At 46.5% G+C, this 23,790-nt stretch overlaps 2 protein-coding genes across 4 annotated transcripts in view; one reads left to right on the top strand and one right to left on the bottom strand.

The window, feature by feature from the left end:
* RRP1B (ribosomal RNA processing 1B) overlaps positions 1-18,192 on the bottom strand; it is a 158,547-nt gene extending 140,355 nt beyond the window's left edge. Inside the window, exon 1 of the mRNA XM_065677058.1 lies at positions 18,189-18,192. The gene's annotated coding sequence lies outside the window, so the exon portion shown is untranslated. The remainder of the gene's footprint in view (positions 1-18,188) is intronic.
* On the top strand, positions 1,582-15,409 carry SIK1 (salt inducible kinase 1). 3 transcript variants are annotated; one of them, XM_065677054.1, is made up of 14 exons: positions 1,582-1,826; positions 2,035-2,260; positions 3,241-3,357; positions 5,962-6,025; positions 6,233-6,394; positions 6,660-6,784; positions 6,898-7,021; positions 8,016-8,239; positions 8,485-8,634; positions 9,262-9,384; positions 9,630-9,855; positions 10,545-10,820; positions 11,375-11,606; positions 12,405-15,409. In XM_065677054.1, exons 2-14 carry the CDS (start codon positions 2,108-2,110, stop codon positions 12,820-12,822), a joined length of 2,394 nt encoding a protein of 797 aa, XP_065533126.1. In that variant the 5' UTR covers positions 1,582-1,826; positions 2,035-2,107; the 3' UTR covers positions 12,823-15,409. The 3 variants fall into 3 exon arrangements, with proteins under 3 accessions (XP_065533126.1, XP_065533128.1, XP_065533127.1); XM_065677055.1 differs by lacking the exon at positions 1,582-1,826 and having other exon boundaries at positions 1,974-2,260; XM_065677056.1 differs by lacking the exons at positions 11,375-11,606; positions 12,405-15,409 and having other exon boundaries at positions 9,630-9,859; positions 10,545-10,685.
* Positions 18,193-23,790: the final 5,598 nt, after the last annotated feature.

The raw sequence follows: 23,790 nt of genomic DNA, 5'->3' as shown, positions 1-23,790 counted from the left end.
TGACAAAAATCTCCCCCTTCTCCCACTGCGGGTCCCTCCTGAGCCCTTCAGAAGCCATTCAGGCACCACTGAATGACCACCAAGGAGACCACCAACTGCAGGTGAAAACAAGGATACCAATTGCTCTGAAGTCTTCAGTGTGAATCAGAGCTCTGCCTCTTCCACCCAAGGCATTGCCTTATTCCAAGCAGTCTGGAAAACCCCATCCACATGGTGCCTGTAGACGGAAGAGGAGGGTCACTGCCTGGTGTGCCATTGGCTATGATGGCCAGGTGAGGGGTTCAGAGTCAGACGCATGGTCTTCCAGCCGGAAGCCCAACCACTGGCTGGAGAATTACTTGTCTGAAAAAAAGCCTAGGCTGGCTCTCATAAAGTTGAGTAACAGATGTGGCAGGCATCATTCAAGGCTTATTTTCGAGGCTAAACTGGGATTTGAGACCAAACGTACACACATTCTGGTCACTTGCTGTGCGAAGGCTAAAGACCTGTGTGTTAGAACTCAGTGCATTTGCCACTCCACATTTGTCCTTGAGAGGAACCTCATGGGCACTTTCAAGGTGCTGAGGTTCAATCCCAAACAGCCTCCTCTGTCAGGAGTCACCTTGCCAAGGTGACTTCTCAAACCTCACTTCCAGGCTGACCAGAGGTAATAGCACTGCAGGTGTGTTCAGAACACGGGAGTAAGTTGCACAAGTATCACGGGACTGGATATTCATACATGCTATGTATCCCTTCCAGCCTGTGACCAACTGGTGGACCCAAAGGTTTGCTGTCGGCAGGCTGGCTCAGCCCCATCTGGGGTGCCAGAGGGGCCGTTCTAGGGAAGTATCCTTCCATCATGCCCGGGCAACCCCGGGAACGGTAGTTGGTCCTGTGCAGGGGAACGGGGGTCAGTACCCGCCGCGGACACCGGCGCAAAGCTGGGGGGGAGGCGGGGCACTGCCTGCCCTTTGGGATTAGGAACACACGTTCCCCGCCGGGCTGCAGCCACGCTTTCCCTACTGCCAGCGGGACAGCCGCTGTGAGTGGCCCCGCACCCGGCGGGCTCCGCCGCAGGGTAGCTGGGATGGGGCTGGCGGGGACCCGGCACGCCCGCCGGCAGGGCTGGGGAGAAGAGGGGTCACCATGGGCGGTGCGCCCCGTCCTGCGGGCTCAGCGCGGGGCCCCCGGGCCCCCCCCCCCCCCCCGGCGGGCCCTCACGCCGTGCACCCCGGCGGCGCGCAGGCACCGAGCGCCCACCCCCCGCTTAACGGCGGCCGGCGGCTGCGGCGCGCCGGCAGGGGGCGACCCCGCCGGGAGACGGGGCGCGTCACGTGACAGCGCAGGGGCGCGCTCGCCCCCCCCCCCCCCCCCCCCCCCTTTCTTCTCGGCCCTGACGTCACCGCCCCTCCGTCTCCCGAGCGACGGCTCCATCAGCGCGCGCGTCAGCCCGCGCCGTTCCCTGGCAACGGCCCGCTGCCTCGCTCCCCTTCAGCCTCGCGCCCGGGCGCGCGTCTCTCTGGCGTCAAAGTGACGTCAATGGGCTCCGTCTCGGCTTTCGGGCGGTGGGCGGGGGGAAAAGAGGCGGGAGGGAGGCAGGGAGGGCGGGGTGTGCGCGGAGGGGGGCGGCCGGGGCATCCCGCGTGCTCCCGCCTGCCCCCCGGCGCACGCACGCACACACACACACGCACGCAGACACACACACACACATACACACACACACGCACACACAGTCAGTCAGTCCGTCAGTCGGTCGGAGTCACGCACACGCTCCTGCGCGGCAGCGGCGGCACCGGCACAGACTGGCGACACCAGCCGCGGACAGCGCCCGCCCGCCCGCCCGGCAGGTACGGCGGCTCAACGGCCGCCCCGACGGCCGAGCGGGAGCGGGTGAGGGAGCGCGCGGGGCCAGCGAAGCTCGGACGCGGGGCACGCGGGGAGGAGCCCGGCGGGCTGCGAGGGGAGGGGACGGTGAGGGCCGGCGGGGGGGGCGTTCGTCGCCCGGAGCCGGCCGGGTCTGACGGGGGTGCGCGCTGTGCCCGTGTCCCCGTGCAGGTGCGAGCGCCCGCGGGCAGCGCGGATGGTGCCCCGCTAGGCGCGGCGCGCGCGCTGCCCGCCACCCCGAGCCATGGTGATCATGTCAGAGTACACCTCGGTGCCCGCCGCCGGGCAGGGCCAGCAGCGGCCTCTGCGAGTCGGCTTCTACGACATCGAGAGGACCTTGGGGAAAGGCAACTTCGCCGTGGTCAAACTGGCTAGGCACAGAGTGACCAAAACGCAGGTGGGTGCGGAGCACACGGAGGGATGTCTGCGTGTGTGTGCGGCTGCGGGGGGTTGCGGCTCGCTCGGCGGAGCTGCCTCCGGCAGCACCGCCAAAGGGAAGCCGGAGCTGGGGGTGAGGAGAGCGGCGTTGAGCTCTGCGAAGTCCCGCGGGCTCAGCGTGCCTCAGGACCGCGCGCCCGTGGGATGGGGCTCCTCGAAAGAGCTTCCCGGTGTGTGCAGTGCAGCCCACCTCAAACTGAAACTGAGCAAGGATATGTGAAATCCAGAGTTCCATGGGATCACAGAATGGTTTAGGTCGGAAGGGACCTTAAAGATCATCCAGCTCCAGCCCCGCTGCCATGGGCAGGGGCACCTTCCACTACACCAGGTTGCTGAAATCCGCGTTCAACCTGGCCTTGAATTTGTGAGTGTTTGGATAGTTTTGTTGAGTTACTCCGTCCTAGTTTGCTAAAAAGTCCGACAAATTTAAGACCTTCTGAAGACTTTAGACGGGTTGTGTTTTTTTTTCACTCAATGTGCATGCTTCAAGAACAAAGAACTTGCAGAAATAATCTATTAGCGCACATGCAACCATGTATATATTTCTGGTGTATGTCAAAATCCTATCAGTCACTCCTGTAGAAAACAGTCGGTTGTGGGAATCTGCTTTTCACTGGCATGGGGTGGATTAAAAGATTTACGGAATCCTGTCCAGTGCTAATTTCAGCAGTTCTGTTCACTACCTTATGTATAATCTTTTGACGTAGAAAAGAAAAATGAAAACGCTCTGCGTCGTGAATTCTGGGCAGTTCTGAAAAACAGAATCAGCTTTGTCAAGTCTGTACTTTAAAAGCTACTTTGCTTGGATTTTGTGAGTTGTGTGTGTGTGTAGGGTTTTGGTTTGGGGTTTTGTTTCTATTTTAAGAGATCTTAACTTTAAGAGTACCTATTTTGTAATAGCTGGGGTTGTTTTATTTTATTATTTTCTTTAATCTGCAGGTTGCAATAAAAATAATAGACAAAACAAGGTTAGACCCAAGCAATCTGGAGAAGATTTATAGAGAAGTTCAGATAATGAAGCTTTTGAATCATCCCCACATTATCAAGCTTTATCAGGTAAGAGGGCAGCTTTGAAGTTCGACATGCAGATGAGATATGCCTCTGCTCTTCTACTGCATGTAATTTGACATTTAATGTTTGCAGAGAGAATGCCTATCGAAATACTTTTTGAAAAACACTTGAATTGATTTTTTTTTAAGTCATTCATCATTCTTTGAACAAGATTCTGGTGCATTTAGGCAGCCTTTTGACAAAATGCTGTGTAAAATTTATAATTAAAACTAGGCTGAAGAGTGTTTCAGGTTAAGGAGCTGATTGAACTCCTGTGATTATAACTTGCTTTTCAAAACTCCTCTGCTTTTCCAGTTTAGAGGGCTGGAACTTCTTAAGTGCTTTTGATAAGAGGAAGACTTAAACTCCTGTAGGACAGCAGAAAAGAAAGCACAAAAGTTGAGTTTGCATAAGTGGAAGGGTTTTAAAATCAGCAACAATGAAACCAAATCAATCTAAGTAGAAAGCTACGCTAAGAATTAGAATTCTGATCTAAGTAGAAAAGTCAGTGAATGTTGGTATCTTAGAAGACATCAAAAAATGACCTGTTCGGTTATTCTCTTCCAGTCTGTGTAGCTTTGAAAATTAATTTTAAATACCTTTCCTCTTGTAGAGTGTCACAGTAGGAATTCTGGATTCGATTTGTTCAGTTTTTGTTCTGATGGGCACATGTAACAGTAAGAAGAAATTCATGTGTGGTGCCCACATTGTCCTGTGAGTGAGGACTGCTTTGCAAATTCAGAATATTCAATCTAATTAGCATTTGTTGTAAGTTCCTCTTAATCCCCTTAAATAAACAGTGCCATGTGGATTTAAGAAGATCATAGAATCATAATATGGTTTGGGTTGGAAGGGACCTTTAAAGGTCATCTAATCCACCCTCCCTGCAATGAGCAGGGAAGAGGTATCACAGCTAGTCTGGACCTCTCTAGAAGGTCAGGGGGCAGAGAGGAGTAGATGGGTGAAGCAGCAGTTCTGAAAGTCCATGTGCGGTAGCAAACACTATTATCAGCTGCAATCTTACCGTTGAGTTTGTTAGCTTTAAAAAAAAAGGAAAGAAAGAAAAAAAATGTAATTACGGTGTAAGGCTGAAGAGCCAGTAACGCAGGTGCTTAGGAAGGCATTATTTTTAAAGACTTTGACACACATGAAGTGCTTGATATTTATAGTATTAACCATCATAACAAAAATTATTCTGTGTTGGCACCTGACGTCATTGTTGCCCATAGGGCAGCACAGGATATACAGAAGCATTCTAACAGTTTGGTTGATTTCATGTCAGTGGAATGATGTGGGTGAAAATACTATTTCGAAGCTTTTAGAAAAGCAGGTTAAATTCCGACTAGTTGAACCACTTCACTTGATGGAGCAAATGACGTTGGTAGTGGACCACAACTTCTTTTCAGTGAAGTTTTCTTTTCTTTGTTGTTGTAACTGATGCTTTACCTGTTTGGTGGAGACTGAGAAGCAGGGTTGGAATTAGATGACATACCAATGCAGGGTGTGTGTTCTTGTATTATTTCATCATTGTTTTAGTTTCAGCACCGCGTCTTAATTTCATCCAGCTGGCAACTTTCCCAGAACACTTTCCTTCATTTTTTTAAACTGGGAACCTCTTTTCCTTTGCTCCCTCTTTGTTTATTTTCATTTTGTGTCTGTGTGTACTTGTAGTGAGGGGAGGACAAGAGTCTTAGAAAAAGGTTGTGTTAGGAGCCTGGAAATTACAGCCTTTGAAGTGGCATTGATGCTTTTTCGATTGTTAACCTGTTGTGAGCCTTTTTCTTCCAAAGCAAAGTATCTGTTCCTTGAGAGTCCAGTTCTAGAGAAGTGTTGTTATTTTAAAATCTGAAATGCAGCATTTGAAAGATGTGCCATAGTAACTGAAGATGAATTTGGAAACGCTCAGCATTTCTCATTCATGGTTTGATTTTAGTTCTTTACTTTTTTTTTTTTCCTCCAAAAGAAAAAAATATCAAAGGAAATCGCTGCTAGATTGATAGGTGTAGGCTGAGCTAGATATTGACAGTTGTTGATGTGCATCAGGGACTGCTGCTACACAAACAGCAACCTATTGTCACTTGCATGGGAGGCTTGCCATGTCCCTGCCAACACCAAATGGGAGCAGGGTATTTGATACTGCTTCTTGATCTGTCCAAGTTGCAGCAGTCTCCCCTGATCTGAGTAGCTGCAAGCCTTGAAACAAGGATGACTTTATATAAATTTTAAGTGGTCTTGCATGTTCAAAATATATCAAAGGAATTGTAAAACTGTATATGCATATTTTAACAAAAATAAAAGGCATTCAAGGAAGTGTATGAAATTATTGAAATGCTCATCAGTTACCTTATGGAAATTAGGTGGCAGGATAATGGTGAGAAGAACAATGGCATGGGAAGCCATTGTGTATTGTAGGCACATAAACATTGATTTGTTATCTTTTTCATTACCATTGCTTGGAAAGAACACTGTGGTGCAAAATCAGATGCCTTTATTGCCAGCTGCTGTGGTATATAAATAATTGAAGTCAGGTTTGAGAATACACTTGGAAAAAAAGAATGAAACTACAGAGGTCTGTGTTTTTTTAAAGCATGTCTTCTTGTGTCTTCACAGGTTATGGAGACAAAGGATATGCTTTATATCGTTACTGAGTTTGCAAAGAATGGAGAAATGTTTGGTAAGTCCTCACTGCCAGAGCTAAGAGCTCTTTAGATTTAGAAACCGTGGCTTTCTTGTGGTCATTCCTGAGTAATACATGTATTCTGGTTAAAAATCCAGGGTTGGTGTTGTCAGCTGTCAAACAGCAAGGGCAGCACCTGTGGCATTGTGAAAAGTTTCCTCCAGGTGTTTCTAAATCCTGTGCCTCTTATATTTTGTCTTGCAGATCATCTGACCTCCAATGGGCACTTAAGTGAAAGTGAAGCACGGAAGAAGTTCTGGCAGATTCTTTCAGCAGTGGAATATTGTCACAGCCACCACATAGTTCACAGGGATCTCAAAACAGAAAACCTTCTGCTAGATGCTAACATGAATATCAAGTTAGCAGGTAATAAAAAATACACGGTTACTCTATAAATATTAGGCATGTAGTCAAATTCGGTCTCCCTAGGATGATCCTTTAAATGTGTTTATGGTAACTGAAAATAAAACAAAAGTTACTAGTATTTCTCTGAATGTAGCCTCTGGACAAAAGAGAACAGCTTAAAAGAACAGGCGGAAAAGAAAACAATACAGCTTCTCCCATCTCTCCATTTTCTGGTACTTCTGAAATAGTTAGCATGTGTTTGAATGATGTCTTACCTGCATTTCAGACTTTGGCTTTGGAAACTTCTACAAGTCAGGAGAGCCCCTCTCCACGTGGTGTGGAAGCCCACCTTATGCAGCTCCAGAAGTTTTTGAAGGCAAAGAATATGAAGGACCTCACCTTGATATATGGGTAAGCTTGCTATTCCTTAGAAATCATACTTTACAGTTTGTGAGGTCTGTAGGCTTTCAAAATCACTGCATCTGCTGGAGTCACTTACATGCTGTGCTGTTTCCTGTTGACAGAGCCTTGGAGTGGTGCTCTATGTCCTTGTCTGTGGTTCTCTGCCTTTTGATGGACCCAATTTACCAACGCTGAGGCAAAGAGTGCTGGAGGGGCGGTTCCGCATCCCTTACTTCATGTCTGAAGGTGCTTTTTTCAGATCCTTCATGTTAGAAAAGGGGCTACAAATAAAGAAATAGCTGTCCTGTTCCTTCCTGACGCAGTGACAGGTGGGACTGGTTTTGCAGCTGGCAATCACTTTGTCTGTATGTGACTGGTAATTTCTGTAGGGCAGCCTGTATAGTCAGGGGGCTGGTTGCACACTTTTGCTGGGATCTGCTTTATGGTGCATCTAAGATGCTGTAGTTTCCTTTCTTATATTGTCTCTATGATTATAAAAATACTTGGCACTTTAGCTGGAGAAATAATCACTCACAAATCAGAGAAAACAGGAGCTTAATGTGACTAGTGTGCAGTGCTGAGATGGGTGTAGTTCTCCTAAGGTATTTTAGCTATGCAGAAAGGGCGTATTTCAGTGTGGCTATGCTGTCAATGAGAGCAGAAACAGTGGGGCTTAGTACTGTTTCTTGAGCACTCCAATAGTCTGGTGAGAAAAAAGAATTGAAGTGTATTATCACCTCTCTGATTTGGATTTGAAAACAAGTGAATGTGCCTCTGTCTTCAAGTGAAAGGTGTTTCTTGAAGTCTGATCTTTATCAGTTGTAGTCACGAATGGCTTTAATTTCCTGGTTATAAACCAGTAAGCTGTATATAGGGTCCAGAAAGTTGTATGTGATGGTGTTCTGCGCTAAATTCTGACATATTTTAAGTGGATGTAACATTGTAAAACCTGCATCCACTCAAAACTACCTCTCCTACAAGGTACAAGGTCACCTGAAACCTGCTGGTATCTAGTACAGCTTCACTTCTGTAGTGACGTGTTGCTTTTGTGAAATGTACGTGGACGTCTCTAATGCTGTTTTGAATATCTGGCAGTCAGGTCAGGAATCGGCTGCTCAGAATCCTTTAATTCTCATTTTCGTAGACATCATACACTGTTGTTGGGAAGGTTACTTAGCAGTGACCTTGGGCTGGGCTGGTTTTTTCACTCCTTGCTCAGGAGTTTCTCTTTGTCACCCAGACTGTGAAACACTAATCCGACGGATGTTGGTTGTGGACCCAACCAAGCGAATAACCATTTCCCAAATAAAGCAGCACAAGTGGATGCAAGCTGACCCATCTCTTCAACAGCAGCAGTCTTTGTCCTTCTCCATGCAAAACTACAACTCTAACCTGGGTGACTACAACGAGCAGGTGCTTGGGATCATGCAAACGCTTGGCATTGACAGACAGAGGACTGTTGAGGTGAGAAGTGCTTGCCCTTTAGATACTTCTTCATTGACTATGAGAATGCCGGCGGTGCAGTTGTATATATGTACGTCATTCAGTGGCTAGCCTGGATCCAGTGTCACAATGCAGTAGAATCTTCACTGCCCTTCTGGCTTTTTACTTACTTTTGGAGTACGCTATTATGAGACTTTAGTGATGAATTTTGGCTGCTTATATCCTGAGTTACCTGTAACTCAAGGGTCCTTTCAATGTCATTCTAGTCTCTGCAAAATAGCAGCTACAATCATTTTGCTGCAATTTATTACCTGCTCTTGGAGCGCCTGAAGGAGTATCGAAGCAGCCAGCTATCAAGTCGTCCAGCAACTGGCCGTCAGCAAAGGCCAAGGAGCTCTGAAATCAGCAATGCTGAGGTAAGGAAGGATATTACCTACTGGGAAGCTCTGTCTGTTGGCTCTTTTTCTTTTCCGGCCCCTCACTATGGGAAAACACAAAATGGTAACTCTCAAGCTTCTGAAACCCAATTCTGATATTGGTGCCCTCTCACAGGACACGTCCTGCTGTTCTTCAGCAGGACGTTGGTGGAATACTAAGCCTGTTTCCTAAAAAGTGACTGTTGGTTATGGTCCAAGGAGTAGTCTGCCTTTAGTGCAGGTCAGTGTGAGCCAGAAGATTAGGCTTCTCATGGAAATTTGCCCGCTTCGGCATGGGTCAGTTACACTTCGTTACATGCCCCATAGGATCCTCAGAAGTACTTCATGAGTCAATTTGTGTATTTTTTTCTGACATTCCCACCCCCTTTAAAGTGTGCTCTCGGTGCCTTTTCAAATTAAATTTGAATTCCAGTTAAATTGTCCAACCTAGGAGAAGTTTTGTGTCTATTTTGGCGTGGAAAGACTAGCATTGTTCATTTTCATAGAAAGCATATGGAGAAATCTTGCATGGAGCATGGCTCTGGAATTCCTTGAGCCTCCAGTATCTGAAAAGTCATTTGGAACTGCAGAGTATCTAATGGCTTTTGTGCATCGCTCTCTCTCCAGATGGCTCAGGAGAGTCTCACTAGTGAAACCCTACGATCATCTCTGCTTTACCAGCAGCCTCAGAGCCTAATTCAGCCATCCTTGCAGGCAGAAATGGACTGCGACATGAGCAATCCATTACAGGTTTGTGTTCTCAGCTAAACTGTATGTTAGTTTTTTTTCCATTGTTCTGCCAATCTGAAACAACAGGGGTTGTGACTCTGTTGCTCTCTCCCGCCAATCTTTGTTTGACATTTGGCCATGGTGTCGTGGTAGCCTTTCAAACAATACACCTACTGAAGGCGCGCCACAGGGCTATGAAGAGTATTAAAAGGTAGTGCAGAAATAAGTGAAATGCCCTTCAGACTGTGATGTGACATGTTTTGCAGCCTGTGTTCTTCCCTGTGGATCCCAACTTCAATGGGCTCTTCCGGAACCGCTCCATCTCGCCCAGTAGCCTGCTGGAGACCACCATTAGTGAAGAAGTAAGGCAAGAGAAGGAGCTGGAAGATGAAATTAAGGCATATGAGCACCCCATCCACATCCCCAGCAACACCAGCAGAAGGCACACGCTGGCTGAAGTGACCACTCATTTCTATCAGCATGCCACTCCATGTAAGTAAGTCTGGGAGAGATGGAGGGTGTCTGTATTTAGAGGAGAAGGACAGAGAAGGATTGCCTCAGTGGGCAAATGCCTGGGGAGTATGTGCTGATTTTACCTTGACTGGGATAGGAAAGCCCAGAAAAGAGGTCTATGCTCTGTCCTCCCCAGTTCTGACTTCTTATAAGTAAGCATGGCTGTGAAGGAAGAGAAGTTGCACTGTTGTATTTCAAGTAGATCACTTGAGAGGGAAGCATTCTCACAAGCAGGACATAACCCTTCTCTGCCTGCTTCTGCTGTTGTACCAGGGAAAAGTGGGGGCAGCTGAATTAACAAAAAAAGCCATCAATGTCTGTATTTGGTACATCCAGACCCCGTGAACTAAATAAACAAGCAAAACATTACAAAACAGTAATCCTTTGTCAGAGCTGCTGTACTAAGGAAAAATTCTAGGCCTGATGTGGCATAGCCTGGTGATTACTGGCAGAGTCCTGCCAACTGGATGGGAGCCCAAACTGAGGTTATTCACTGATGACCCCTTGCTGGAGTCAAGCCCTGTGACAACACGAGCTGCTGGACACCTTTCCAGCTTGCAGTTGCTTATTAGTGCCAGTGTAGGTGGGCAGAAGTCTCTGATGTTATGTTTGTTCCTTTCCATACTCATCTTGGGAATGCTCTTTCTCTCCTTCCTTCTCCTCTGTAGGTATAGTCATTTCCTCTTCTGCAAGCCCCACAGAGGGAACTAGTTCAGACAGCTGCCTTACTTCATCTTCAAATGACAGCTCAGTGGCCCTGAGCAGCTGTTTGGCAGGTCAAGCAGTGACGGGGAGTCCAGCCACAGCTAGGATGACGTCGCCCTTCCTAGCTTCCCAGTCTGATGCTCCGGTGTTACAAGCGCAGGGCTGCATGGGAGGTGCTTCTCTCCTGCCTATCAGCTTCCAAGAAGGAAGGCGAGCATCTGATACCTCATTAACTCAAGGTAATGTCTTCCTTGTTTTATTGCTGGGGAATTTCACCCTTCCAACAGCCCCTAGAAGAGGGTAGCATGCAGGGATGCTTGCTTGCCTGTGTTAGTGTTACACCGAGGACAGTCACCTGGATATTCTGCCTCATGTATTCAGGGTCCCCAAGGGAGAACTGGATGCGCTGAGGAAGGTGCCTAGATGAGAGGTTCTTAGACAACCGATTCAGAATGCCCAATGAAGTATTTCTGCTGCCATGAGTGGGATGGTAGGCTCTGCCTTCCTTCTAAAACACAGGGTGCACAACATCATGATTTCTGTCAGTTTTCTCCTTTGCTGTACATGTGCCCATCTACACAAGGGTGCAGCTGTCCCAAACCCTGTTCCATTACATAATTCTTTCTTTGACTATCAGGCAGAGGGGTGAATGTGATCTGAAGAGTTACAGTCTCTTGTAGTGCGGTTCGCACGCAAATGAAGGCAGCTGCCCAGAAAGGCTGATCTGTAAAGTAGGCTCCTAGGCAAATGCTAAGGAGGATTAAAGTGCATTTCTTTTCCTCATGTCCCACAGGCTTGAAGGCTTTTAGGCAGCAGCTGCGGAAGAACGCTCGAGCCAAGGGGTTTCTCGGCTTGAATAAAATCAAAGGCTTTGCTCGGCAGGTGTGTCAGTCCTCCTCATCTCGGGCAGCAAGGAGTGCCATGAGCCCTTTTCAACACGCACAGCCGAACACCTGCATGTACGGCAGCAGCGGGAGCAGCAGAGAGGGAAGAAGCCTCCTGGAGGAGGTGCTACAGCAGCAGAGGTGAGAAGCTGGCCAGGAGAAGTTTAGCTGTTTTCATTGGGTTTACTTTGGTTAGGGGCAAGCAAGGAGGAGTAAACACAGCAAAAGAGGTTGGGGAGTTTGGTCACTGGGGATTCCTATCCTCCATCTTTGCTGTGTGGCAGCAGATAAACTGCTTGGCTTCCTTTGTGGCTTCCTGCACTGGCATACGTAACACAGGACATGCAGCTCCACTTAAAAATCTCAACGTCCAAGTATTTGGAGGTCGCTGAATTGAGAAGCAGTTTGGTACTGTGGGGGAAAACATGACTTCTCCCCATTGCAAGCTGTGTTTTTCTTTGTTAGTTTTGGGAATGATTTCTTTCCTTCTCTGCCTCCTCCTGTAATTTTCCCATGGCAAGGAAGTGAGACCTTGTAATTTGGAAAAGTTACAGCCCACAAAGGAGACACAATTCCAGTGGCCTCAAATGTCATGTGTGGTAGCACCTCTTCATTCCCATAGAAGCAAGATGGAAAATGGAGTTTCCGGTTTATCTGCACACGTTGTCTCTAGAACATCTATTATTAGCAGGCCATGTGGTGACTAGATAACTTTCTGGTGATAGTTGCCCTCTCCAGTGTGGGGAAAAGCCAAGTGAAAACACATTGCCCTGGCATGGTCAGCTTGCTTTAATTGTGCTGGCTTTTTAAGGAGAGGCTTGATAGAAGGAAACAAAGGGGAAAGTTGTGGTCAGGGTTAGGGGAGAGGAAGTAGGAAGAAAAACATTAAACCATGCTAGCAGTGCAAATTAACCTTTTCCACCCTTGGATTTTGTTCAGAATGCTCCAGCTCCAGCATCACCAGCTACTCCAGACAGCTTGTCCCCAGACTTCTCAGACAGCTGCAACAAATGGCATCCCCTCCTCTGATAGCCTAGGTACCTGCAAAGCATCCAATTCTCTTCTGTTGTCAGAGCTACAAAGAGAGAACTCATTTGAGCTGGCCTTTGGCAACAGCCAGCTGCTCCAACCTCATTTCTTCGGTGTCAGCGTGTCACCGGTGTCCTCAGCAGCTCACCTTTTAGACACACACCTGTACATCAGCAGCAATGTTTCTCCAGTTGGCACCACCTTCTCTCAGCAGCAGAGTTTCTCTGCACAGTCTCCAAGCTATGACGCTGTCACTCTGCAGCACGGGGATTGTGAGATGGAGGACCTGACTTCCAACCAGCTAGGGAAGTTCGTCCTGGTGAAGTGAGAGACCTGGCTGCTGCAGCTCCTGCTGCTCTTGTTGTGAAGAGCTTCCACCACCGTTCCATGGTGCGTGTGGCTCCGTGGCTGGCTGATGTCGTGTGGACGAGTGACTCTCAGAAGCAATAAATTTTGAAGTATGGGAAGAGGCTGTCTGGCTCAGAAAGCTGGCAACTTTATAGAACTGAAACAAGCAATATGTATGTCTTTTTGCTTCTTCTACTCTTGCACTGAACAAATATGAATAGAAACTGATTTTTTTTAAAGGAAGAATAATGGTGGGGAGGTTGGGTGGGGCATTTGTGGGGACAGGGAGGGATGTGGTTTGGGAAGAACTCTTCGGTACTGTACTCAAGTCAGACCAATACAGCTCTGCTGTTATGCAAGATTAGCAGCTGTCGGTGGTGACACAGCAGGGAGAGGCTTTTCAAAGAAGGGACCAGAGCCTCCCTTTTTCACAATATTCATTTATGGGTTTGTGAAGATGATTACCTCTTTTAAAGAAAATAAACAGAAAACCAGTGGCATGCAGCATTATGCATTCATAGAAGACAAAAATGGAAGCATTGCCATTTGTTGGGTGTTTTTTTCCCCTCCTGTTAGCACTCTTTTTAGTTAAAGGAACCAACATCCCCATTCCACACCTCCCAGATACACATACTGAAAATGAAAACTGTGAAGTTCTTGCTTGATGCATCAGCTGGAAAAGCTTAAAAAGCCCTTCTAATTAGTACAGAGGCAAGTAATCTGCTGAAAATGTATCCCTTGATACCAGGATCCAAATTGCATAATGTCTGGTCTCTTGCAGGAATATTTGTTTGGGGGTTGTGTGTGTATATACATACACACACATGCATATATTTTGTCAGTCTGAATGATCTCTAGGAATCTTTCTATAAATGCTAAGTTTATTCATATTCTTGCAGAGCACTGAGGAGGAAGCCTTAGTACCAGTGGGGTGATGGGCAGGGCTTTCTTTTTGATAAGCCCTCCTGGAGGTTGCCTACCAAGTTGCCTGAGGGGTATTTCTTAGTGCTGCACATGGTTATTTCCGCTGCTAATTGTGTTTTTATGCATTTCATTATCAGGGTCCAAACAGAACTGACTCTTGGGGAAATGTGCAATATTGAGGTTATAATTATATACTGACAAAGACAAAAGGAATAGGCTAGAACAGAATTCCACTCTAACGGAGTACAGCTATTTCTGAACAAAACTGTATTAAAAGTGAATAACACAGCACAATCTTTGGGTATTTGGTTTTGGTTGTTTTGTTTTTGGCATATTAGCAAACTGAGGTTTTGGATTAGATAGGTGTTTGGTTTTTTTTTTCCTATGGTTTTTAATGCTGTATATGTATATAAATAGGAAGCAGAAAACTATATAACACTAGTTATTTTTTATATTTTGTAATATGCTTACATTGTGTTTCTGGTATAAACCCCACTCCCCTTCCAAGGCAGGGTGCTTCGGTATAATGGGGAGAAGAGCCTGTGCTCCTACAGAAATGAGGTGGGGAGGGCATGCAAACTTGGGAAGCAGGTGAGCAAACAGCCACCCAGCTTGGCTGGAAGCTGCCAGCTGAATGTCAGGAGATAGGTGCATTCTGTCTGAACACTTAAAGGACCCATCTTCGCAAGTGTGACACGGGGTGCCTTCAAGTTACCTTGGCTTCATGCAACCTGCAGTATTACGCATTTGCAAGTCATACAATACCTGTTTTTTGTTTGGTTTGTTCTGTTTTTTGGTTTTTGTTTTTTTTTTTTTTAAGAATTAAAAAGCCAAAGATCGACCAGGTTAATTGGTGGGAGTAGGAAGGCTTGAAGATGTCATGTGGCTCTGTCTGTGGCTCTCCATAAACGACCTCTTTATCTGTGTGTTGTATCTGTGTGTCTTTACTGGTGCATCTCCAGCTTGCCGCTGCTGCTGCATGGTCTGGAAGCTTCAAAGTGAGAGAAAATAGCTTGAGTTGGATTTCTGTTAATGAGTGGTGCCTTGCAGCACAGAAAACACCAAAGTCTCATGCTCATTTTTAGTGTGGTTTAAAAAACCAAAAATATAACCAAGCCCAAAAACTGGATTGCATGGAGATGGCTGGAGAGGAGGGCAAGGAGAAGCCAGCTCATCACAAAGCAGCCACTTTGCCTTCAGTTTTGTAAGGGGTAGCACACATACTTCAGACGCAGAATTTCCTCTTCACTATCTGTTTTGCTTAACGCCATGGATCAAAAGGCCACAGATTCTTTTGTTTCCTGTCCTGAGCAATGACAAGCACTTTACTTTCATAGTATTTTTTTGGTTTTTCTTTTCCAATTGCTGTAGAACCTCTTTGGAATTATTGTTGGAGCAGAAAGAGGTCATTTTAAAAAGTCTGGGGTTTTTTTTGTAGATACCTTGACAGTGCTGTTCTGCAGACTGCAATGCAATAGGGTATTTAAAGACACTACGTGATTGGTTTAATTGAGATGTATAGTTTATTTTTTATCATGACTGAACAATCATTTTCTTTCTTATGTTAAAATGAGAGGTGTACACCAAAATGATTAGTCGATGTGTTTTATTTAATATTTAAATAAAAAAGGTTTTAAAATTGTTGTCCTGCATATGATTCCATGGAGTATTTTTACCTGATACATGTGTATATTACCTGCATAGTTAGGACTTGTTGTAAAGCCAAATTCCATAGGACACTACTGACACTTTCTATTATGCACTAAATGAAGAGGAATGGCAGGCTCACAAATCTGATAATGGGATATTGAGCCTTTCTCTGGTAGGCAATCTGTCTGAATCTAACCCAAGTCAGTAGTAATCGGGTTATAAAATCTGACAGTAAGAGAGGTCTGTGGAGTGAAAATGGTCAAGGGTGAGTTAGTCTGTACCAGCTGAGCACTTCAACCGCATCACCTTCATCTGAAAGAGGCCCCAGCCAGATTAAGGCAGCGATGTGTGCACAGTGCCTTGCCTGGCTTTAAACATGCTTGGGTTTTGCTGCGACTATGGCAGGGGTGCACCTCTGTTCAAGAGCACCCAATGTGGCTGCCTGTGAGATGAGGTGGTGGCACTGAACCTGGAGAAGATGTTAGTGAGTGTGGGCTGGGGAGGGAATGGCCAAGAGGAGGGGAAGGGATTGGGGTGGCATGAGGCTGGAAGGGGAAGGGGCCTGTAGGCCATGCCATGGGGACAGTACTGGACTGAGACTGTAGAACCAATCCTCGGCTTCCTCCCCAGTTCTACTTCACTACATTTGTGTTTCCTTTGCACCTTTGAGAGACATGCACAGCCTTGGACTGTCGTCTGCAGAAAGAACACGGGACATGAGAGGCTGAGAGCTTTGTATTCTGCACATGCACTTAGAATGAGGGTGATGAGAGGTTTCACATGCAGGAGGGCCCCTAAATATTTGCAACTTCTAGTTTATCCTGGCAAACAGAAGAAAAAGCAAAGCAAAACAAAAAACCACCCCATTCTTGTTTCCCAACAAGCAACGGTGAAAAAAATTAGATCCTTATTCTGAAGTTACTTTCAAATCCGTCTATCCCATTTTGAAGGCAGGGGAGAGTGGTGGGAAGGTAAATCAAAAAGTTAAACAAAAGCCTGGGGGCAACAGAGATAATATTTACTTTGCTTTCTAAAGGCGCTGTTTGCTGAGCTGGAATTTGTAGAGCTCTGTATGCATTTGCAATGGCTCTCAAACTGGTACAAATGTGTCATGCACATGTTTTCCTAGGGTTTTGTTTTGACTGTGACCATCCAAAGTTAGGAATTTTGCAACTGGTAAAAAAATAATGGAGGTATTTTTAATTATTTTCAATCTAGACTTTATACGACCTGGTTTAAGAATAATCCCAACTGCTGTTTTCAGCTGGGTTCTCAGGGCATTATTTTAAACCCCAGCAATTCTGGGAAATCTCAGAAAGTTGCTCCTTAATGGACATAAATCAGTGCAGCTCCACCAACTTTCATTGACATCATTGACCCTTGGGTATAGAGGGATCTTGACAGCATCATGATTTCTGTGAAATGGGAGGAAAAACAAGAACAAAGAAACCCTGGGACTCCGGACTCAGTTTCCATGTGTACACTGGTGCACTCCTGATGCTTTAGTCACTGTCTTCCTGCCTTTCCTCTGAAATCCGTCTCTGCTCCTATTTACCACGTTTGTTTTTGTCTTTAATATCTCTGAAGATGCTGTTTTTCTTGGCTTCGTTTCCCATGTTACAACTTGGTACCTAGTTCCTTTTCCTTTCTTTACCAGTCCTGGGTCAGTGTTTTCCCCCCTCCCGTCCAGATGGAACAGATGCTGGCAAGTTTAGATAGCCCCAAAAGTGAATGATCAAACCCTGTTTTTTTAAAGAAAGGAAATGCCTTGAGCTGGCAGGAGATGCTAGACTAGTAGAAATGAAAAACACAGGCTGTTTTTGTACGGAGCAAGCCGAGTGCAGACACCAAGCCGAGCACTCTGGTGCCAGTGTGGTCCAGCCGTGGTCGTGAGGGACTCTCACCCATCCCTCTCCTCCTGCCCTCCAGCTGATGATGCATAACTCATCCCCAGACCCATGACCTTCTCCTTCACTGTGTCCAGAGCATAAGTCACACCTCAGAGATGAAAGGGCTTCCTCATGGCGAGAGGCATCGTTGTGTAATCTTGGCCTGTGTCAGCTGGAAAGGAGAAGCGGCAGAAGGGAGAGCAGTTGAGCGTACAAAATTATGGTGCATGAGAAAGAAAGTGATCAGTGCTTCCGTTTTATTCATCCTGCAAAGTGAGAATAAGGCACGCGTCACGCAATGAAGGAGAATTAATTTAGGAACTGATAAAAGGAAATATGTGCCTCGGGAGGACGTTGCTTCAAATACAGTTGCTGGCTTATTTCATGACTGTTAACTACTTTTAGTGGTGACAGTTAAATCAATGATAAAGGTAATCCACTGTCATGGTTTATGGATTTCGCAGAGCATCTGTGGGAGATCAGGAAAGAGCTGGTCTTAGGTACAGACTGCCAGGGGCATGATAGATAGATTTTTAGCATAGAAATGCTTTTTCAGATATCAGGCATCAGATATTAGCAGCCTGCCAAAGGCAAGACATTCATGTGAGGTGAACAAATTTGACCATCACCTGCAATAAACTCCAGCTTCTTAGTATACATCTTATACCACCTGTAATGCCTTATGCAGTGATAGCAGCTCAGACCAAAGGTCCAGCTAATCAGGTAGCTCATTTCAGAAACAGGCTCTTCGGGACAGGGTGTAAGGACAGGGCAAGCATAGCACAATCCCTCTGTGGTATTACCAGCTCAGCAAAAAGCAGACTACAGTTAAGAGAATTTTTGACTGGCATCTGGGTCATTGTGTTTGGCAGCTGCAGATGGGTCGAGTCTCTAAGAATTTGGCTAACCCCTTCTGGAATTCTTTTATAACTGTGGCCTTCCCAGCATCCCATGACAACGACTGCCATAATGCAGTTTTGCACCATGTGAAAGCATTGCTTCCTTTCCTTGGTGTTAGACCTCCAGCCCAATAGATTGGGTTGTGCTGCCTTCCTCTTGTGATAGCAGACACGATGAGTAGTGCTTCCGTGTTCACACCTCCCGCTGGTCATGAGTTTTTGGGACCTCTTTCACATCCCTTCTCTGTTGAGGTGACCAAGCAGAAGAACGCTACTGTAGTTAGCCCGACTGCCTATGGAAACCATTGCATGTTTCTGTGCCACCTCTCTGTATCTTCACCCATTCTTCTACTTCCTCCTTGGTCTGCGTTTGAGGCAGGGGTACCCTAGAAGTGCTCACTTTTTCATTCTCTCTTAATTCTGTAGTCATTCCTAAAGCTCTTTTTTTTTTTTTTCTGCCTTGTTGACAACTGTTGAGCAGTAAGCTGGAATTTTCAGTGACTTTGAGGTGTCCTTCCTGACTGATGTTAATGCAGAGCGCCTGATGATCTTTGTGTGGCTAGGGCTGGTGCTCCTCATGCTTCTTGCTTTGTATTTGCTGCTGGAGAGTTTCATATGTCATTTCACCAACCTGTCATTCAGTTCTCTGAGATCACTCTCCACTTGGTTGCAGTTCAATCTTTTATGAATATACCGAGTTGCCCAGGTCTTGACACAAACGGATTTGCACTGCTGCAGCTTTCACGCCACAGACTTTCCTTTCCCGTTCTATCGCCTTGCTGGTTATTCTGCTCATGTTGTACTTTCTGTCAATTTGCCTTGCCCAGCTTTCCAGCCCGCAGGTCTCTGGATGGCCTCTAAAAGCCCTTTTTAAAAATGAATGTAACATTTGCCACCTTCCATTCCTGTGGTGCCTCGCCATTTCAACAGCTGCTGTGGCATTGTACTGAATAGGTCAGCAGTTTCGAGTCTGAGCTCCCTCAGAGCTCTTGAGTGAAATTGCCTGGTCCCAGCAATCTGCTAGTATTACTTTTATTGTTTTACCCTAAAATCTCTTCTCCTGACACTTGAATTTCAGAGAGACTCTGAGGCTCACTCCCTGTGCAGCCAGCCGCTGGAGTGCGGCTGGAGTGGGACATGAAATTAAGTAGAACTACCACGAGTGGATGGATGGGGCTGCATAACCGGTGTCTGAGCCACACACTCTACATGCTGTCCCTTTTGCACCTCACAGGCAGGTAACAGAGCGGTGACAGCAAGGGTGGGCACCATGGAGTGCCTAATCAGCCCAGCAGGCCCCTCATCTTCTCCAGGGATGAGCAAGCCTTTCTCCCTTCACTGTGCTTACAGAGATGCAGAGTTGAATTTATGGATCACTTCCTCAGCTGAAGTAAACTGGCATTGCTAAATCAAAGCTAATGCAGCAACGCAGCTTTATGATATAAACACTATTAACAGCACATTAAGGCTATGACCTCCAGAGCCTGACAATCTCATCCTTTGTTTCTTCAGCCACCGAGGCAGGGAATTTAGGTTCATTATTTTTGATGGAGCTTTTCCTGTACCATGCCGGGGTGCTTTTTTAGTTCTCTTCTGTCTTACGTCCCTTTCTGCTACCCTGAGCAACTGTTTTTTTACCGTTCCTTGGTTTATTCTGTGACAACAAAAATATCCTAGTCAAGAGCTGGAAAGGATTTCAGAAATTACAGCTAAGTGGTTTTTTGCCTATTCTTGCTGATAATTTCTCTCCCATTTCCTGGTAAAGTAACATTATTATCATTTGGTGAGCTCATCTACACACTCAATGGGTAGATGGGTATTTAGGGCCTCTCATACCCATTATCCTCAGCTGCCTGCTGGATATCCAAACAGATCTCCTTCTGCAAGCATCATCTTGCAAAAAAATGAGCTTTAAATGCAACCCCTCTGTTCATGCCACAGGAACAAAATAGCTGCATTTTAGCTGCCTTGTCCTGCTTGCTTAACAATATCACTCTTGTATTTGCTGGGATATGGTCCCACTTTTCTCTTCTTTGGGAGAGAAGTGAAGGTAGCTGTGCAGAGGTCAGCTAAATGTCCTATTGTTTTTTCCTTCTCAACCCTTGTATGGTAGCAGATGCTTTTACTGAAAACATAAAATTAGATTTCCAGGAATACTTATGCACATGCCTTTGAAATCCATTTTCCATGAACATTTTTGCTTTCTGTTCATGGAAAGCGAGCACAACAGGAACAGGAACAAAGAGCCACCAAATTAACTGCAAAGCTGGACAGATCAGGCAGTTATTTATGAGACCCATGCTGCTTTCCCTTTAGTGGTATGTCTGAGAAAAACTGGGGTACTGATCTTAATTTGGGGGGGGTGGGGGGGAGTTAATACCTCTCTGCAAAAGGAGGTCTGTACACTTTAAATTCAATTAAATAGGCAAGCAAAAGGGTAGCTCTCTGCCCTGGTGGGAAGAAAGGCTCTTTGGTAGCCTAGTTGAAGTAAGATGGTTATAAAACGCTACAGCGATGTCTTCATAATGGCTTTGGCACAGAAGTGTAGCTTTAATTCTTAGTTACTCAGATCTCTATTGTAAATCACCAAACAAGAGACCTGATGAGTCCCAGGCATCCAAATGATGTGGACCAGTGGGTTGTGTTCCCATGAGAGCAGCTAGAAGCAGACAGGACTAAGTGACTTCAGGACACCCAGCCCACTCTGCCCACTGGAAGGAGGTCTGATGTGTGGTGGGATGTGTGCTCCCACACAGGGAAGAGAGGAGAAGCTGCATTTCAGCCTGGGAAGATGAACATCAGCTGCAGGGAGAAATGGAAATCCCAGTCTCCCTCTCGTGCCACTTATTGATGTAAGCAGCTCTCTGGACAGCTCTGGTGAATTTAATGCTGGTGTCTCTTCTACCACCTGTCATGAATGGCACAAGTGGTGGGAGATGCTGAGGTGGTCTCAGGCAGCAGGAGGGAGGAAGAACCATGGGTCCTGTGACTGAGGTGTTAGTGCAAGTGAGCTATGAAGTGGTACTTGCTGCTAAACCTCTGGAAGCAAGGGGAAATTGCCTGGGACTACTGGGCTTTTGTCATAGCCTTACTATTTGTCCTCAAAGGGGAGTGAACAATTTTTCTGCTCAGAGGCTCTCCTCAGCACATTTTGTGGTTAGTCACAAGCTGTGAAATCCACTTTCTCCCAGCTCCAGCCCACTGCTAGGTAGCAGACACAGGGGTTGTGGGGTGTTGCAATGCTCAGTCACTCTTCAGCATAGATTCTGTTTTACAAGCCCATAAGCATCATTCTGGTCACAGGGTGGATCCACTTCTCTGCATGCAGGACCCTGCATGAGCCGACAGTCACTAATTGGATTCAACAACTGGCTTAACATTGTAAATGCAATCAAGTCACTGGATGCATTCATCCCTCCAGCGATCAGGATTAATCAGTTCCCCAGGGCAGGATGTACCCTTAAACATCGATTCCCTGTGCAGCAGAGTGAGCAAGAGCCAGGCACCCCAGCAGCACCTCTCCCACTGGTTTTGCTAGCTGCTGAATTTGAGGTGCCATGGATGCCTGCTCTGCGTTCCACAGACACATGGGCAGGACAGGGATGTTGTGTTGGTATTTGTCTTTTTTCCTGCTTTCCATCACATGTGGCCTGGACACAGGCTGCTTTGGAGATCACTGCAGAGAGGTTGGTGTGCCCGCGCACGGCTTCTAACACCACTGCCAAGCCTTGCCTGTGAGCTGAGCTGGCTTTGTGATCTCTGAGATCATACTTTCAGGTGCATATTGTTTGTCAGAGGAATGAAATCTCACTAAAAGAATAAAGGCTTCCAGTGTTACTAATTTTTTCCCCTGCCATGCGAGCCATTACCAAAGTCGATGAGGAAATCACAGCAGCTCCTAACTGCACTCTGCAGAAGACCTTGCGTGTTGAGACCGTCCTAGTCACTTCCCTGCCTGCTCAAACCCAGTTACATCACTGAAACAGGATTTGGCTGGAGTGCTAAAGAGAAGCTTTCCCTCTCTTTGCAGAGATGAGCCGTGTTCTTTCTACTGTCCTCATGCGCCAGCACTGGAGGCTGTGCTGGAACAGGAGCCAGGGAGAGCTCCCCATCCTTGTCTTCCTGAATCTTGCCCCTGAGGCCAAGCTGGCGGCTGGTCTAGAAGGGGCCACCCTTTGAAAGGACTGGAGCTCTGAAGACTGAAGTCAGGTGGGATGTGCGGAGCAGGTTAACCCAGGCAGGTGAGGGGTGCAACTCCAAAGGACTCCAGACCTTGCTAAATGTCCACTTCTATTTTTTAAACACTTGCAGAGAACTTGGCTATTTTCTCAGGCCCAAAGGGAAGGGCTGAGTTTTGAGATGCCTGGGCAAAGTGATGTTTGTGTTCTGATGGCGAGAGGCGGCTGCTGCATGGGGAAACCAGAGCTGCCACTGCAGTATGCTGATCAACGCTGGCATCTGGCAGGGCAAGACAAGGGATCAGATGTGATTATAGCTGTAGACGTGCCCAGTCAAACCGGAGCGGTACTCACCTCCTTTCTCCTGCCTGATAGGCATCAGGAGAGGGAATGCACATGCACTCCTGCTCCTGTATTCGTGAATACACACGCACATGGTGTGCTTTGAACTCGCTGTGTTGCATTCAGAGCCTGAATCAGTGTAATTTCTCGGTACCACACAAAATTATATTCCTTGAATTGATAATGTCATTCTCAGGAGCTCTTTCTTTGCCTCAGTGGCTTGACAATTGTTAACTATTATCAGTCCTGGTTCGTAATGAGGGGCTAATAAGGCTTATCAGGGCTTACTAACAGCAACTTTTCCTGGTGGACTCCATGAGCAATGGGAGGGGGGAGCGGAATAAACTGACTGCCCTTTGCTGTAGCATGATGGGCAGCAGCTGGCACCCAGGGGGTGCTTTTGGATTGATGGAGGGTAGGGTGCTGAGTTTTGGTGACACAGAACAGAGAAGGGCTTGAAGTGGAGCACTCCATCCTTTTTCTGGGATAGACAAAGGAGAGCAAGAATGGGAGCTCAGGAAAGCTATCAGTGGATTTGAACCCTCATTTTTGTCTAGAGGACTGAGTTTTGGCTGAGCCGTCAGAACTGATGTGCAGGCATGTACACGCATGGGTATGAAAGAGAGATTTATTTTTCAGGAGATAAGGAAGGGAATGCCTAGTACTAACTCTTTCATACACTGGAAAACAGGTCCCTGCTTCCTTATGTTAATACTGTATTCATGTGAGAAGAGGATGGTTTCTCTGAGAATTAAACTCCTTGAGGGGATGATGTTGGTACTAAAGGTATTAAAATCTAGCAGGTGGTTTGTGTGTATTATTATAAACCAAGGCGGTCACTGTTTTTTTAATAATTTAATCTTTGTTGTTTGCTTTCGTACTTCTGTACCATGATTTTTTTGTTTGCGGTGCAGGGAGAAATGCATACATTCTGCTGTTCCTGGATTAAGATCAATAGACCTGTGGGCATTTCTTTCCCACAGAAATTCCCAGATGGAGTCCCCCAGAAGTCAATCACTAGAAGAAAACAGCAGGGAAGCTGGAAGGCCTCAGAAGCCAGTGAGCT

This window comes from Lathamus discolor, chromosome 4 (assembly GCF_037157495.1).
Source record: "Lathamus discolor isolate bLatDis1 chromosome 4, bLatDis1.hap1, whole genome shotgun sequence".
Classification (NCBI taxonomy): domain Eukaryota; kingdom Metazoa; phylum Chordata; class Aves; order Psittaciformes; family Psittacidae; genus Lathamus; species Lathamus discolor.
This window is presented reverse-complemented; position numbering and strand designations above follow the sequence as displayed.